Raw genomic sequence first — 17104 nt, 5'->3', positions numbered from 1 at the left:
TGAAAAGGAGTGGCAGGTGGGCTACACTGAGAGAGAAGAAAGAGCCTACTTTTTCAATGCGACTCTGGGCACGACTCAATGGGAAAGTCCGGTCGACGATGTGAGCGAAACAAACGGCACTCAATCCACCCCCTTGAAGGAGCAGAGGCCATTGGAGGAGGATGAGTGGGCAAAATTTTTCAAACTGCTGCCGGATATAAGAAAATACATCAACAGGGCCAAAATTTTAGCCCCCCTGCAGGAGCAACGGAACGAGATGACCGCTTTCCTGTAGGCCTACATACAAAGAGGGCAATCTGAAGTAGAAGAGCGGGGATGCAGCCGTTCCAGACGATTCCGGAGTCGAAGGCTCATCCATCAATTGAACTCGGAGAGGCTATGCTCGCGGACGAACAACGTGAAAAGGAGTGGCAGGTGGGCTACACTGAGAGAGAAGAAAGAGCCTACTTTTTCAGTGCGACTCTGGGCACGACTCAATGGGAAAGTCCGGTCGACGATGTGAGCGAAACAAACGGCACTCAATCCACCCCCTTGAAGGAGCAGAGGCCATTGGAGGAAGATGAGTGGGCAAAATTTTTCAAACTGCTGCCGGATATAAGAAAATACATCAACAGGGCCAAAATTTTAGCCCCCCTGCAGGAGCAACGGAACGAGATGACCGCTTTCCTGTATGCCTACATACAAAGAGGGCAGTCTGAAGTAGAAGAGCGGGGATGCAGCCGTTCCAGACGATTCCGGAGTCAGAAGGCTCATCCATCAATTGAACTCGGCGAGGCTATGCTCGCGGACGAACAACGTGAAAAGGAGTGGCAGGTGGGCTACACTGAGAGAGAAGAAAGAGCCTACTTTTTCAATGCGACTCTGGGCACGACTCAATGGGAAAGTCCGGCCGACGGTGTGAGCGAAACAAACGGCGCTCAATCCACGCCCGTTCGTTTTGCATGCAAAATAGAACAATTCCAGAGGTATCTCCATGACAAAGGCTACCAAAATCGCTGTGTATGTCAATGGTGGAACGCATGGGCTCATATACAAGGGGCCGGAGAATGGCAAATTGTTGACCCTTTTCTTCCATAACGGGCATTATGACGTCATCGTCGCCATGCCCGCTCTCCTCCGTAAGAGCTATTGCTGTAGGGTTTGCTTCAAGGGGTACGATCAAGTATCGAAGCACGTCTGCCTCGATACGTGCAATTGCTGCGAAAGTAAAACAAAACTGTCGGTTAGAGAAGTGGGTACAGTGCCCTGACTGTGGCAGGTGTTTCAAGAGCGAAGGGTGTTTCGAAAATCATCAGACACCCTTGCAAACTGAAAAACAACGATCAATCTGCCAACTATTTCACAAGTGCAAGAAGTGCAACGTTTTAATCGACGTTAGAAGAGAAAAATCCGAAAAAGTGAATATTGTGAAAGTCCGGAAAGACCTGCAGAGGTAAAGACCGTTGACTTTCCTCACGAAAACCTCGCTCAAGTGCAATATGCCCGCGATGACGACTTTTAAGAAGTGCTCCCAAACACGAATATCGTACTGGTAACATTCACTACTCGCCCCGCTCGTCTCGGACTGTACACTTAAATGGAAAAACTTCAGAGAAACGTTCTCTACACGGACACTGAGCCCATCATCGACCTAAAAAAAAGATGATGTGAATGATGTTCACACGGGACATTTCCTGGGCGACATGACTGTCTTGGACGAGCTGGAAAAAGATTTCGGAGTGGGGAGTTATATCACGGAGCTTGTTGCCTTATAGGTACCCAAAACTACGGTTATAAAGTTTTTTCCATCAAAAAGAGAGCCGAAGTTGTATATATGCTTGTACGATATAAGAGGAATCACATCGAATTATCGCAACACACAACCAGTCAACTTTGGCAGTTTCAAAGAGATGATACTTGGAGAACGTAGCTTCACGACCGTCCCAAACCTACAGTTATAAAGTTTTCTCCACCAAACAGAAAGCCGAAGTTGTAGATGCTTGTAAGATGTGAGGAATCACATTGACTTATCGCAACGCACAACTACATGTAGTCAACTTGGACAGTTTCAAAGAGATGATAAGCGGAGAACGTAGCCTCACGAATGTCACAATCCCTAATAGAATCGCGCGCACGAAGGACAATGACCGTGTCCTGTAAAATTGTGTCATTCCATCGCAAAGACTTCAAACAAAGACAAACATGTTATCTGTTGGACTCCATCCATCGGTTTGGAGCTGTTTTGTTGTCAAGCAAACATTCGAACAGACGCAACAACACGTGTATTTCAGTACCAGAAATAACTTTCACACGAATTAAGCCCTCTTTTCATTCTTCTTTTCGTCTGTTGCTGTTTTCCTGTTGCTATGACGACCAATAAACACGGACTTTGTTTGTTTGCCAGTAACTTTACTTACCAGAGAGTGCGTCGACCCTCTCGTGACTTCGACTTCATAATATATGAATGTATACTAATATACCTTTACAATGCTATTTCATAACGTCATCAGTATTGTTCATATTATGTTGTTACTATGTTATTGAGGTACTTTGCGTCATCGCTCACTCTTATGCTAATGAAGTTACGAAACATATCATTGTCATGCTAATATGATTACGTCATTCACATTGATTATGCTCACTCAAGCATTTGGTACAATGGCACTTCCTTATTCTCAGCTCTGGATGAGTTTATCTTTTTTTTCTTAAAGTTGACATTCCTTAGATTTTCTTCTAATAAATATCCATATCATAGTAATGAATAATAAAATCTGACTTTTACAAACCTTTCAAAATGAAATTCAAATTCGACCCCTCTGTTATGTTTTTTGTTCCAGATGCTTACTGCACATTCCAATCATCGAACATACGACGACATCGACATCTGTGTTTTAACCTTTCTCCATTCATAACAAGTAGGGAAAATGGCGATATCAGATTATGCTCACCATTTAATCTAAGTCTTCAATACAAAGTTTACAAATAGACTGGACCCCGATTTTATCGACTTCCGATGTTGATATCTACAAGCTGCAAGAGCGAGACATATATCATCTTTTCAAATGAAATGAGTTGAATTTTGAATTGCTGGATTTTTAACTAACTTAATTTTCCCCTTTTCTGTTTGTTTCTATAAGCAGAAGTATAGACAAAGTAATTTGTAATGTTTTTTTCTTTATTTTACAGTTACTCTACTGACATACTTCTCTAGTTTTCCTCTATTTTTGTTTCGGGGAGGGGGGATCCATCAATATTGCCACCTCACAATATAGAGCACCCCCAGCAGCACTGCATGGGATACTCGGGTGCGTACACCTGCCGCTCGAACCCGTAGACGAAGAATACGAAGGACTTGTCGTTGTACTGACACTTGGCTTCCGCTACCGGAATGACGCGAACGTTATGCCGCTAGGTGACCGAAACGGAAGGGTAGGAAGAAGAACAAATATTACATAACAGAGAGGAATAACGACATCACGTGTTCCATTCCAAAAGCATCAACAGAACAGAATCAATTTATAATGCGATGAATTCCATCGTCAGTAAAAAAACAACTAAAAGGAAAAGAAAAGAAATGAAAATCTTATTTTGCAAAAAGAAAAGAAACTGAATAAAAATAAGCGGAATTACCAAGATTTTTGATAATTGCATTAAGTCACAACTAAAAATATCACATGGATGGAAGAATTTACTTCAAATATATTTAAAACAACAATAGCAAGAGAGCTTTAAGTTTACTGCCAACACGTCATGGTAGGCCTATATGCTGCAATTATTATGGAGTTCCAAAATAATATGTTCAGTGAACCCGGCTTTATGGTTGCTGGACAATTTCATAACGTTTGATGAGCTGAGAAATGATGAATTACACGCATACTAGCGCTGGTCCAAGAATTCCATTGATTGAGAGCAGCGATCATTTTCAATTGCAGATTCAGAAATGGAAACTATGGTATAAAGACAAATGGTCAGAGCGATTTCTTTGACCTAATTTTAATGGTCAAGCTCATTGTTAGTATAAGAAAAATCACTAGTGCTTTTGACAGTACACAAAAATGCACATTAACCCTGCTATGCTTCTTATCACTTGTCACAACAGACTATAAAAGTGTGATGAAATAAGCATTCATCCCCATGGAAAATGATTCTAAGCAACGTCATCTAGCCCGAATTTCTGCACACACTATTGTTGCTAACAATGCTTGCACATGGTTCTAACCTAAGCTATAACAAAAGACTTTTTAGCATCATCACTCAGTACTCTACTCATAGTTTGTGTACCGACACAGAACAATTAAGATACTCACCTGTCTGTGCAGCAGCTCGTTTCTGTAGGCTTGTTCATGACGTTTTACAATCTGGGCGGACGTGTCGTTAATTGCTCTGTCTGGAAAGTGGCTGATTGGCCAGACCTGTTATTCAAAATTTAAATTTCAATACTCTCAGAAACGCCATTTATATATTATATAGACTGCCATTATAACGAAGTCCTCGAGACCAGCAGTTTTCTAGCGTTAAACATGTATCGACATTTCGTTATAAACGGAGTGCACTGATTGGTATTACGTTCAGACGATTTAAGTTAATTGTCACTGACTGGACAGGGGTTAATAATGAGTTGATGCATTGCTTAATTGTAAAGATCATAGTTACAATGATAATAATTGTCATACACACCAGTGTGAACCGTGAGTGTGCTCACTTTAACAAATTTGGATCATCAGAGGCTTTAGTTCTCTTAACGCTGAGCAGTGAACACAATAAAATTGTCAGTGATGTATAAGGTGATTTCAGAATTCTATTTATAGGCCTTTCAATAGCATGTCAACTATAATTCAGACCTGGGGGGCATTTCATGAAGCATTTTGTCCGACAACTTGTCGGACAAAATTTGCTTTCAGCCAATCAGAAGCAAGGATTTCAGTAGCTTTTAACAGTTTGTCAGACGAAATATCCGACAAATTGCTTCATGAAATGCCCCCCTGGTCCCATATACTTGCTATTTTGGACGGCACCCTCAGTGTGCCATGTGGTATGTGTGTGTGTGTGTGTGTATGTGTGTGTGTGCGTATATATATATGTGTGTGTGTGTGTGTGTGTGTGTTTGTGTTTATCCTTAACGTTTTCGGTTTTTTATTTGTTTTTGTTTGTCTGTTTTCTAAAGAGCCCCATTTCCGTGGCTGCTTTGGAATACGGAAGCACTGGAGGACTTACTTTCGGATGTTCCTCCTGGAAGACTGTCTGACCAGACACATTTCGGATGAGTATGTCTGGAAGGTTCGTTCGCTCTACTATGCCTTCCTCCTGGTGGTTAACCCTGAAAAGAGAATCCATTGGGAGATGTTTAAGATTGGTCAATGGTCATCATTGCTTTTATTTCTTCGTGATTTCTTAGAACCTTTGATATGACAAACATAATTCTTATTGTATCAGTGTCAGTCAGTTCAGGTGAAAGTCAGTAGCTTAAATAGTTCAACACGTAACCCCGATAAAATGGTATCAATAACCAAACTTGTGTGGTGATAAGTGTCTTTTTGACAGTAATCATCCTATTTAAACAAAAAAGAAAGTAAAAACCTGATGCCCACGATGCATAAGATGATACGTCTACATGATATGGCATTTAATTTCGACAAAACTTTGAGCTGCACTAGGAACGTGCGGTCAGAACTATTCCAGAAGGCCGATGTAGCCCACATATTGATGTAAGAATTGAATATTATTCTATACAGAAATGCATTTCTGCACAGAAGGCATAAAAATGGTAGTCCCTCTTTTGACATTCAGCAGCGTGCGTCCATCTATGCAGATTTCTATCACAATGCTTATAATGTAGGCCAACCAGTGACCCGTGTAAAAATTGTTTGTGCCATGCAGTTCCGCAAGCTCAAAACGTATACCATTCATTCCAATTGGATAAGCGTTTAGGGGTGTGACCGCTGTTCTAGTTCCTAATTGGCCAATATAGCACTTTCCGGTTAGACGAGATTGGTGAAATTCCCACGGTCACTAGTCCGTATACAAATATTCCTCACCGAACTACAAGAGTACCTGCAGCGTACAAGTTTCATATACGAAGTTATACACACCACTCAACAGTGAGCCTGATGTAGAATTTGAGCTGGGTGTTTCCGTCACAAACTCTGCAGGTAATACGGCCGTAACCGCTGCACCGAAAGCACCTGCATGGCACGAGAATGAAATACATGATAGTGATAACAGTAATAATGATAATAATTATATCAATCTATAAAGTGTAGGACTTAATTATGTACAATATTATGATTCTTCTGCGATGCAAGTTCTGATTTAAAATAATACAATGGTTTTAAAAAAATCGTGTTTTGCGTCTGCAATTTAATGATGGCTGATACAGTTAGAGGTTTTTTAAATTTCTATAATATAGAATTTTACTCGATTATGTGTTTGCCTCTCGTACGATTCCTATGACTTACTTGGTTGTACCAGAATTCTATCACTTCAACAATTTTATTGACAATCGTTTGTTTTGTTTTGTTTTGTTGTTGTTGTTGTTGTTTTTTTTTTTTGTGGTGGTGGTGGTGGCCGGTGGTTGGGGTAAATCTTATAATCAACAGGTACGCAAAGATAGCGACACTTCATAGTTTTCAGTCTACGGTTAGTTCTTCATCTCCTTTAGTTGTCATCATTGACGACTGATATCTGATCGACTTCATCTGTCAGCGTCATCGTTTTTGTTGTTGTTTTTTTATATTTTCAACATAATTAGCATCCAACTGGGCTGTGGTAGTCCATGGATCATGGCAAAAGCCTCAAGTCGGGATATGAAAGATATTAGAAGAGAGAATTGCATCTAATGCTTTTGTTTCAAACGGATTTACGTACGTTTTTCGCCCGTCGCCGCCGCAAGAGTAGCAGATTTCCCTGGTGTAGTAGTGACTTTGCGTCGACGAGTTGTATCGCCGGACATTCCGCATTCCTCTACCGCTGCAACGCCGACAACGGATCTGTGACACAGAAGAAGAGACATTCTTTGTTTGTTTGTTTGTTCATTTCCATGTGAGAAGATGGCTGGAAAATCTATATTCAGCTACGCTATAAAGCTGGTCGTCCATGGGGTCCAGTTGGATGTGAGGTGGGACCACTTCACCGGCCGGGTTAAACACATCCTACCTGCTCTTTGCGTTGAATGAATGAAGCGGGCTCTTATACGTGCATGAGTTGTGACTCTTCACGGGACCTGCATTTTATGTCCTATCCGAGGGACAGAGTGTTTTGCCTCTTGCTAGACGGGACGGTATGCTTACACACAACATTGCTCAGTCCAGACTCGGGTTCAAACCCGGGTCCTTCAGGATTGGGAGGCAGACGTACGCGCTACCGACTGAGCAAACTCAACGACATGTAGGGAGCAACGGTATGTGAACAGATAATGATGATGAAAATACTATAGACAATCATGTAAACAGCCTGACCATGACTATTTTTCTTTAGCTCATGCAGGTTTACACAATAACGATCTCCATTCATTTCCAATCAAATTATACAAAATACATGAATTCTCTTTGGTACTATATATACTATAAACATATAAGAGGATATTTCTTTTCAAGATAACTGAGATACCGATCATCCGCTATCATGTTTCAATATAACAAATTAAATAGAAATACAGCAATGACCGAAGGAAAAATGGAAGTATAATTATTATATCTAAATAAAACATATCTCCAATCTCACCTCACTACCATCTCCTATAAACCATACCTCTTTACTATACACTATCCGACCAAATAAATAAATGAATGAATAAATGAATAAAAAATGAATAACTAAATTAATTAATTAATAAACATAAACCCCACTCCGTCTATACATAATTACCCATCCTTTCCTCCCCTACACTCTCACACAATTTTCTTTACTATTTTCACACAAAGATATTTGTGTTCGAGTGTTCTGATATAACTTGCATGCACCCAATTTCACTGGCTACCACTATAGTTTCGCGTTCCATTTGCATTATTTTCCCCGTTCTGTACCCCTTGGGTTCTTTGCAGATTGGCGTTCTGTCTCTCAAGCGCGAGCAGTGGACGAACAGCGGACGAACACTGGATGAACATTGGATTTCTTTCCGGTATAGGTCTCCGCGCGAACACTGGACGTCGAGCGGAACCGGAAATCCTAGAACGTGGTCATAAGCGCGCGCTTTGCATCACTTAGGCCTACGTACGTTGAAAAACAAACAAACAAACAAACGTGTATGTACACTTCACTGTGCAGTATGCAAGCATGCAATGTGTATGCAAGTAATGACAATAGAATCAGTGATGACAATATTAAAAATCTGTAATGATTTAATAACTAAGGTGTGATAGATATTTTTGAATAAGCTATAAAGAGGAATATCAAATACAGCGTATTATAGAATCCCCCCCTACACACAACACTCGCCGCGTTAATCACACTATGCAACTATGGCCGTTTTAACAAAAAAAAAAACCAAGCAAACAAACAAAACAAAACTAAGAATAAACCCCCCAAAATCAATCGTCAGCATAATTTACTCACCCGCCCTCTGCCGTAGCATCGTGGGCAGCGTACGTATCCACAAGCTCGACAGTTATGACAGGGCTGTGGAGGAGAAACGTGATACTGTATTCACATCTTTAATAATTATCTTAGTCTTTGATATCTTACCTCTTTTCAATCTTAGTCACGACGAATCCCATGCAGGGAATAATTGATTGTTTGATTGATTTCATTTTTGCATTTCTTCTTCATACATAAGTATAAGTCAACTGAACAAAGTTATTAAGTAAAGTTTGAATCTTACAGTGGAAACGATAAAGCCTAAACGATTATCTGAAACGCATAACACTATTCGATGATTTGTTTTTATGATAAAAGAAATTAAATTCTTTCAAGGCTTCCTTACTTAATATATTGTTGTTGTTACTATTCTTCTGACGATGCTAGGATCAACAACTCGATGAGTAAATTATGTATAAGTCTGTTGTGTGTTTGAAGCGCCTTGGGTGTTTTTGTTTTTGTTTTTGTTTTTTTTTTTGTTTTTTTTAGTGCCTAACACAATATTTGACAAGAAAAATGAGTATGAGCTGCGTTTAAAGTTACAAACGAGATATCGAGACTTTATACTAACATTACGCAAGTCAGCACGTTTTTGCAAGGATATGATTAATCAGGTCGGAAATATATTCATACGAGAAATTCTTGTCTGCTGGAGTAATTTAGTTTTTTCTCAGAACCCTCCTGACAGATATATTCATAATCAGGTTATATGGAATAATTCTTGCATTAGAATTAATGGAAAAGTTGTTATTAAGCATAATTGGATAAATAAAGGTATTACGAGAATTTATCATATTTTGAATGAACAGGGTAATTTTCTTTCATTTTCACAATTTAGAAATAAATATGAAATTCAATGCAATTTTTTGGATTTTTTTTCCATCATATCTGCAATTCCTCTTAACTGGAAAAATCTTGTTAAAAAACCTCAAACTCAAGATAAAAATTATCAAGAAGAACTGATTTTTGAAATTAAGAAAGCTCCTAAAGTATGTAGATTTATTCATAGAAAATGCGTAGATAATTTTCGTGAAGTTCCAAAATCACAAGAAAAATGGAATTCAATTTTGATAGAACCAGTCACTGACTGGAAAAAAATCTATCTCATTCCTTTTAAAAGTTCATTGTCGACAAAATTGCGTTATTTTCAGTTCAAGATTCTACACAACATCCTCGGGGTGAATAAACTGCTAAAACAAATTGGTTTGTCAGATTCTGATTTATGTACCTTTTGTTTAGATACAACCGAGACAATTACACATTTGTTCTGGGAGTGCCCTTATACTCAACGTTTTTTGAGAGAGTTCCAAAGACAAGTTTTGAAAGATGAAGTTATTCTCACATTTAACGATTTCATATTTGGAATCTTAAATGGTCCTTTCACTACATTGAATTCTGTTTTTTTATATGCCAAATATTACATATTCGCCACAAGATGTAAGAACGGTACATTATCTTTGGCGTTATTTCAAAAAGCTTTGAAACATTATTATGAAATTGAAGAAATTATATATTTAAAACAAGGTAAAATCACTGTGTTTTTAGATAAATGGAGACATGTTCAACTTATTTGAACTGTCTGATGTTGTTTCGTTACAGTGTATTTCATGTTTCTTGATGATTCAAGGATGGGGCTGATGCAACACTTTCATTTGGTTCGTAGTCAAATATATGGAGGTATTTTCTCTCGGAAACTGGTAACATTCGATTTTGTTTGTAGAAAATAATTCCATACTTGGAATCCACCTTGCATACATTTAGTTGTTGCAACGTCAGGTGGATATTGACGTGTTTACGGGTTGCCTGGAGCAACCTTTGCCGGGGAGGTATGCATGAAAATAGTTTAAAGGTCTATGTACCCGCGAGTTTCTTTTAACGTTGTTATGATGTAATTTTATTTATGCATGCTTTCGGGCAGGGTATGGCAACCCGGTGGCTTTCTAGGAGCCTACCTGGGTGTGGCGTGTGTAATGTAAATGTATACACTGTACATACTTTCGGGCAGGGTGCATCCTTGGCGTTCCAATGGCTTGCCGGAAGTCCGCTGGGGGCCTGCCAGAGCGTGGGGACGGCGGGTGAATTTTGTATGCTAATTTCTAGATTTTCTGTCCATGGGGCCTATTAGTATTTACGAATTTCCTTTTATTAGCTGTACATTGCAATGTGGCTGTGCGTGGCCCTGTCGCTGTGCTCAAGTGTTACACTTGTGTACGGCGGCGGGGCTGTGTGTAGTCAATTGCAATGGTCCTGTGGAAGTTATTCAATGTGCACTCGTCGTCGCCATGTCGGGCGGGCCTGGGCGGGCTTTCGGACTGCCAAAAGTTATTTTATCCTATTTTCGCATTCTCGCATGTACGACCCTTTATAGTATGTTTTTTTAGTAAGAAGATATTTAAATATTTGAAAAAAAAAGTATAAAAACACAGATATGTGTTTAAATTGTTTGTATCAAAGAAATGTTTTTGTGTTGAAGTAATAACTTTGTAATTCATTTATCCTCTGTAAAATTATGTTGCTTCGAGAAATCAATAAATTCTATCATTTGAAAAAAAAAAAAAGTCAGCACGTTTTGGATCAAATGATCCTGGGTGTTAAGTTTTATTTTCAGTTAGGTAACATGTACTTGCTTCTGCGTTCACCACTTACCTTCACCGACGCTGTGTGGGGTACTTCAAGTCGGTGGACGTTGTTCTGAAAGAGAGCTGGTATGTTCACGGGTATGGACCAAGGAAGAGGGGCGGGGCCGTTATACGGACCGTCGATTGGCTGGCCTGCATGAAAGTGAGAGTGAATGAAAGGTTGTATACAGGCCACTATGCAAAAGCGAATACTTAACTGTATAAGGGGATGGTATTATGTGGGTTTGGTTGAGATGGGAATTTCTTATATGAAGTGTTAAATTGCATAGCAGTTCTGAGAGGAATTACAAGTTGTTGTTTTTTACGAAAATCGGTATTGACATGGCTGATATCTAAAAACAAACTCAAAGAAAGTGATTCTAAAAGGTGGACCCACGCACATTACGATCCTTTTTTTTAACTTTGTACTGGAATATCTTAGTCATCTCAAGAGCGATTTCACAAAATACACTTTTAATTCCTCGTGTTTGTTCTTTAATATTAGTCCTACAAAATAGAGCAGTTCGAATTTTAAACAAAGCGTGTCCCTACAAACGAACATATGAGTTATATGATGAGTCCAAAATATTATCTATTGATAATCGCTGGAAGATAGGAAATTTGACTATGTTATTTAAAGTATTTCATAATATGACCCCTTTTTATTTGTCATCGAGGATTAAACTACGAAGTAATTTATACAATATAAGAAATAGTTTTTTAAAATTACAATTACCTAAACCCAAAACAGAGTTTTTAAAGCGAAGTTTTTTTTACAGCAGCATTAAGTTATTCAATTCTTTATCTCAAGAAATACGGAGCATAAATAATATCAACTCTTTCACTCGCTCTCTCAGAAGTTTAACTTTTTAGACAATTTATAAGTTGAACAGATAATTGTGTTATTTGTTACTTTTTCTCAGGTTAAGGTAAGGAAACCTCACTAGTGTTCACTATGTTGTTGTTGAACTCAAATGTGTCCTATTACTAACCTTCTTATGATGTTTTTTTTTCCTCTGTGTACTTTACAATTTCACATTTGTTTCAGTCAAATTGCTTGCTTGTTTGTTTGTTTGTTATTGTTTGTACTTCGCATGTTTCACTAATTATGAAATTCTGGTTAATTATGTTAAATTACCATACTGTCATTGAAAAATATATTTATGTTGTGTTCTAGTTGTAATTAATATTGTGTTAATTTTATCAACGCTTTCGCAAATCCTCTTCATTGTTTATTCTATGTATCTTTCTTGCCTTTAATCAATTTCACCAACCATTTGTATTACCATGCCGACCCTATATTCTTTATACTTCTTTTATATACTATGTAACTAAATCTTGTCTTAAAACCGTATCCGTTCATTTATGACTTATGTTTTTTACTTGAATATTCATCTAATTATGAACTTATTTTTATCATTCCTAACAACGAAGTTGGTTTTATCTTGAAAGTATTATCTAATTCAATTGCATGATTTAATACTTTTTTATACAGTCTTTTTATTCATCATTGTTTTATTCTGTTTAAACCATTCCTTTTTATTCTGTAGACATATTTGATTTCTAATTTGCAAAGCATTTTATATTTAATTTCATATGTTTTGAATATTATTCATATTTTACATGCTTCATTTAATTTGTTACTTATGTTTTTAATTGATTATTGATTGATTATACTTTTAATAAATATGATTTAATTTAATCAGATGATTCAGTATACTACCGTATAAATTTTCAAAAAAATGTTTCAGTTATTGTTTTATTTATCGTTTTTGTATTTCCTAAATCTGTTAGATTATTATTACCATATTAGATTAACAATTGGTAAACTATTGTATGATTTATTTCTTCATTTAATGTTTCAGACTATATTTTTACATTTATTTTGTCTAATCTATTTGTTAATTTCTTTGTTCCCATTTGACCACTGTGCAAAATCTTATATATCTTGTTTTTTCCCAGTTTGCTGTTATAGAGTTATCATACGTTTGTATTTGTTCATTGTTTTGTATACGTTGTATTTTTACATGTATGTGGACCCCTTTGGAAATCAGTCTTGAGCTGAAAGGGCTATCCACCCTATGAATGGAAATGAATAAATAAAAAAAAAAAAAAAAAAAAAATATAAGTGATATTGATTTTCTCGCAAAAAGTGAAAATCTGAATCCACAATTAAACCAAACCTATGCTACCCCTTAAACATCACGCGAATTTTGGCGTTCAAATTCAAGCACGCATGCTCTCTATTGTTGCAGGATGAAGAGAGAGTAAACGAGAGAGGGACAGGGACAGGATTTATACGTAGATGATTTATCTGTTGCAATCTATGAATGTCTTCAAAGACATTGAGAAACTTCAAATACCTATAGTTGTAGAAAAAACATCAAGTAGATATATGTTGTTGGTTTTTTTTTAATGTGATAGATAATGATTTCAAATCAATCCTGGGAATGTCAGGTATATACAGACATTCTGTTTTCAAAAAGATTCAGATACAATTTATATGAGAAGAGTTATAGGTAGAAAGAAAGACAGACAGACAGACTGAAAGACAGACAGAAAAACAAGAAGAAAGAAAGGAATAAAGTTTTAAAAAAGGTGGGTAGACAGACATGGATGATGAAATTATACAGAGTAGCAGAGAATAATATCATGAAGAATGGTGGAGGGGGATAGAAGAGGAATGTGTGCTTACCGACGTATGGTTCATGGACCCATTTGGTGGATCGCTTTTCAGTAAATGTCTCCAAAGTGTACTGCAGAATGATAATCGAAAAATACATAGAATATATAAGCAAAAATCTTCATGATTGAACGATCGCCTAGTGAAAATGCACAAATAATCGTAAATGACGTATGATAAATATAATCGCTTTGTTTGGTTATGAATTATTTGAATCTTCCCATGCATGTCCAAGCCAGTTTGTTTGGGTTTTTTTTAATCTATAAATAAGAGAGAGAGAGCGCATGTAGGTAAGCCTATCAATATATTTTTCAACCGCAAGTAAAATACACCTGCACCCATTTCACTTCACTCAAGAAATTTTCAAGAATTTTCACTTTAGCTCAAACTCGGCTAAGAGGATCTGGGAGACTATGATTTCAACATACGAATATTTCCCGCGTATTGAGGAATGACGCTTACACAAAATGGTCACTTTGAGTTTGAAGGCTAGACATGCTTTCCTTCAAACGAGGTGCTCGTTGTCCTGAAATTTAGAATTTCTCGATTAAAACTTACCATGTTAACAACTTTGACACAAGGAACTCAATGAATTGTTCAATTTGGGCTGCTGTCTTCCGGTTATACTATAATATTATCTACATGTACTTACGTGGAAGGCCGTGGAGTGTTCGATTGTGGTGATGTTGAGTTCCTCGGCAGCCTTCTTGCCCCAGCAGCACTGCTCTGCGACAAACGAGAGAAGCGACTCGCGGGCCTCGGCGTCCGTGATTCTCGGTAGTCTGATAAAAACGAACAGTGTAATACACGTATTTAGTTTCCAAAATAATTATGAATATGGTAGCTATCATTATAGACATCAGTAACAACAATAATGATGATAATGATAATAATAATTATAATAATAATAATAATAATAACAATAATATAATTATTATTATCATTATTAGTATCATTATTATTATTGCTATAGTAATTTCAATTCTTATTGTTATCATCACCATTATCATCATTCTAAATGATTATCATTATTACAAACAAATTTATCCGAGTTTGTATGCTTATGATCGTAAGAATGTTAGCAAAATTGTGAGAATACCTGACGCGTCAGCTCAGATTACTTATCAAAATGTGCAATATATGCGTCTATATTCATGAACATGAATAAATGAAAATAAGTCATATTTAGATACTGATTAACCGTTGTTTATTTTCGACAATTTGTCAATCATTTGCGATGAAAACTTAATCGTGAAGAAAATGATATCAATCTATAAATTAAAAACAATCAATAAACATCATTAAACGAAGAAAAAAAAAGATTTTGAACATACATTTTGAAGGGAACAAATACAAATTGTGTTATTGGAGTTGAGAAGCGCACACAAAACACACGTCACGTCGCAACGCGTTGGTTCTTACTCATCGCCCAGCTCGGGAACAGGGGGCCTGGTGGCTTCCTCGTACGTCGGCGGTGGTGGTGGGAGAAAGTCTAGTCCCATGTCATAACCTTCCACTTTATCCATTGTGTCAAGGGCAAGTTCCTTCTTCTTGGGTTCCGCTTCCTGACACACAAACAAAGTACGAACAAGGAAATCAATAATAATTAGTTTTTAATTAACTATGGCTAAATAATGCCATCAAAATATTATATGTTTCCCATGTATATAAGAGTTTCTCTCTTGTGTTTCCGGTACATTCAATTTTGTTGCTGTTTACAAAGTATTTTCCTTGGGTATCATCTTTTTTAATGATAAGAGGGATAATTTCAACATACTGCAATAAAAATGTTGGGAACAATTTTCCGTATTGCTATTTTATCATTTCATAGCCATCTGCATCGCCTTTATCACAATTTCCATTAGCTGTTCCATGGACATGGTTAGACAATATATGCTAATGGTCGTTATCGCTGCTTAGGGGTTTTAATCATTACGATTAGTAATTGCTGTTTTGACAGGCATCAGTATTATGATCATCATCACTGCTATCACGAATACAAGTAGTAATAAAAGAGTATACTGCGTTGATTTGAGTCTATACAATAGGTCATCTGATTTATACCTCATCGTCGGAATCCCCAGAAACGTCTGTATCTGGAATGTCGTCCCCGTCATATTTGGTCGGTGCAGGCTTTGACGAGGGTGTAGCCGAGCCCTGGTCGGCACCCCCGGGTAGCGATGCGTTACCAGTTTGTACAGGGTTCGGTTGCGTTGGTTGCTGGAGTGGAGGCGGTTGTTGCTGAGGTGGAGGTGCTTGTTGCTGAGGCGGAGGTGCCTGTTGCTGAGGTGGAGGTGCTTGCCCCTGCTGTGGAGGAGGATACCCCTGCTGGGGTGGTGCGTAGCCTTGTTGGGGCGGTTGGTACCCTTGTTGGGGTGGTGCATAGCCTTGTTGGGGCGGAGGGTATCCTTGCTGAGGTGGTGCGTAGCCTTGCTGGGGTTGTTGGTACCCTTGCTGAGGTGGTGCATAGCCTTGCTGGGGTTGTTGGTACCCTTGCTGAGGTGGTGCATAGCCTTGCTGGGGTTGTTGGTACCCTTGCTGGGGTGGTGCATAGCCTTGTTGGGGCGGTGGGTACCCTTGCTGCGGCGGTGGGTAGCCTTGTTGTGGCGGGGCGTAGCCTTGTTGGGGAGGAGGGTAACCTGCCGGAGGTGGAGCGTGCATTTGTGCCATTTGGGACAGTGTTGACAGGTATTATTCTGAAAGAAAGATTATTGATGCAGAGGGATGAAAGTGTGCTATGGTGAAATTGTATCAATATTTAATTGCCCCCCTGCAATATCAATGTATATATAATTGTAAGATCGTAACATTTGATCTACATTTTAACAAACATGTCGGAATGAAAAAGGACCAGAAGGATTCAAACGTGTCACCCTCACCCGTCATATACTGCTTTCTGGGGCAGCGACACTTTTTTCAGGCTATCCCTGGTTAACCTTGGAACAAAGAGCCAGGCTCTGAAATTCCAAAATTGTTATCCTGAATATTCCATGGCGGACGTGGCTTGAATGGAAGAAAGACGTTATTAATGTAGTGGGGTGAAGATGTGACATGGCTCCTCTCTTTTTCTTTTTCAAAGGCGTTTTTTTTTCCAAATCAGAAAATCAAGATGAAAACACGGATTACTTTCAATGTAATGGTCAGAGACTCGAAGTGAAATGCAAAAGATGAAAAAGTATTTATTGATTTTTCTGTTTTTAAGCAGATTAAAATTTCCCTTGGAATAGCCCTACATTTTATTTTCAATGAAACT

General features: G+C 38.0%; 1 protein-coding gene across 1 annotated transcript; it reads right to left on the bottom strand.

Moving 5' to 3' along the window:
• Positions 1–3240: 3240 nt before the first annotated feature.
• Positions 3241–16521, bottom strand: LOC139730890 (protein SSUH2 homolog). Its single transcript, XM_071641766.1, has 11 exons — positions 15916–16521; positions 15274–15416; positions 14504–14633; positions 13864–13924; positions 11197–11321; positions 8530–8592; positions 6844–6965; positions 6069–6161; positions 5194–5296; positions 4287–4391; positions 3241–3387 (listed from the first exon to the last, which is right to left on the bottom strand). Exons 1-11 carry the CDS (start codon positions 16519–16521, stop codon positions 3241–3243), a joined length of 1698 nt encoding a protein of 565 aa, XP_071497867.1.
• Positions 16522–17104: the final 583 nt, after the last annotated feature.

Source organism: Diadema antillarum, unplaced genomic scaffold, assembly GCF_040938485.1.
Source record: "Diadema antillarum isolate AM-2024a unplaced genomic scaffold, OU_Dant_1.0 seq00000341_RagTag, whole genome shotgun sequence".
Taxonomy (NCBI): Eukaryota; Metazoa; Echinodermata; class Echinoidea; order Diadematoida; family Diadematidae; genus Diadema; species Diadema antillarum.
This window is presented reverse-complemented; position numbering and strand designations above follow the sequence as displayed.

What these genes read in the sequence shown, in the direction of transcription:
- LOC139730890 (XM_071641766.1), bottom strand. Translation starts at nt 16,521, where the DNA reads ATGGCACAAATGCACGCTCCACCTCCGGCAGGTTACCCTCCTCCCCAA. An exon ending in CTGGGGATTCCGACGATGAG is followed by an intron (nt 15,417 to 15,915) that starts GTATAAATCAGA and finishes TTTGTGTGTCAG; the next exon opens with GAAGCGGAACCCAAGAAGAA. An exon ending in AACACTCCACGGCCTTCCAC is followed by an intron (nt 13,925 to 14,503) that starts GTAAGTACATGT and finishes ATCATTCTGCAG; the next exon opens with TACACTTTGGAGACATTTAC.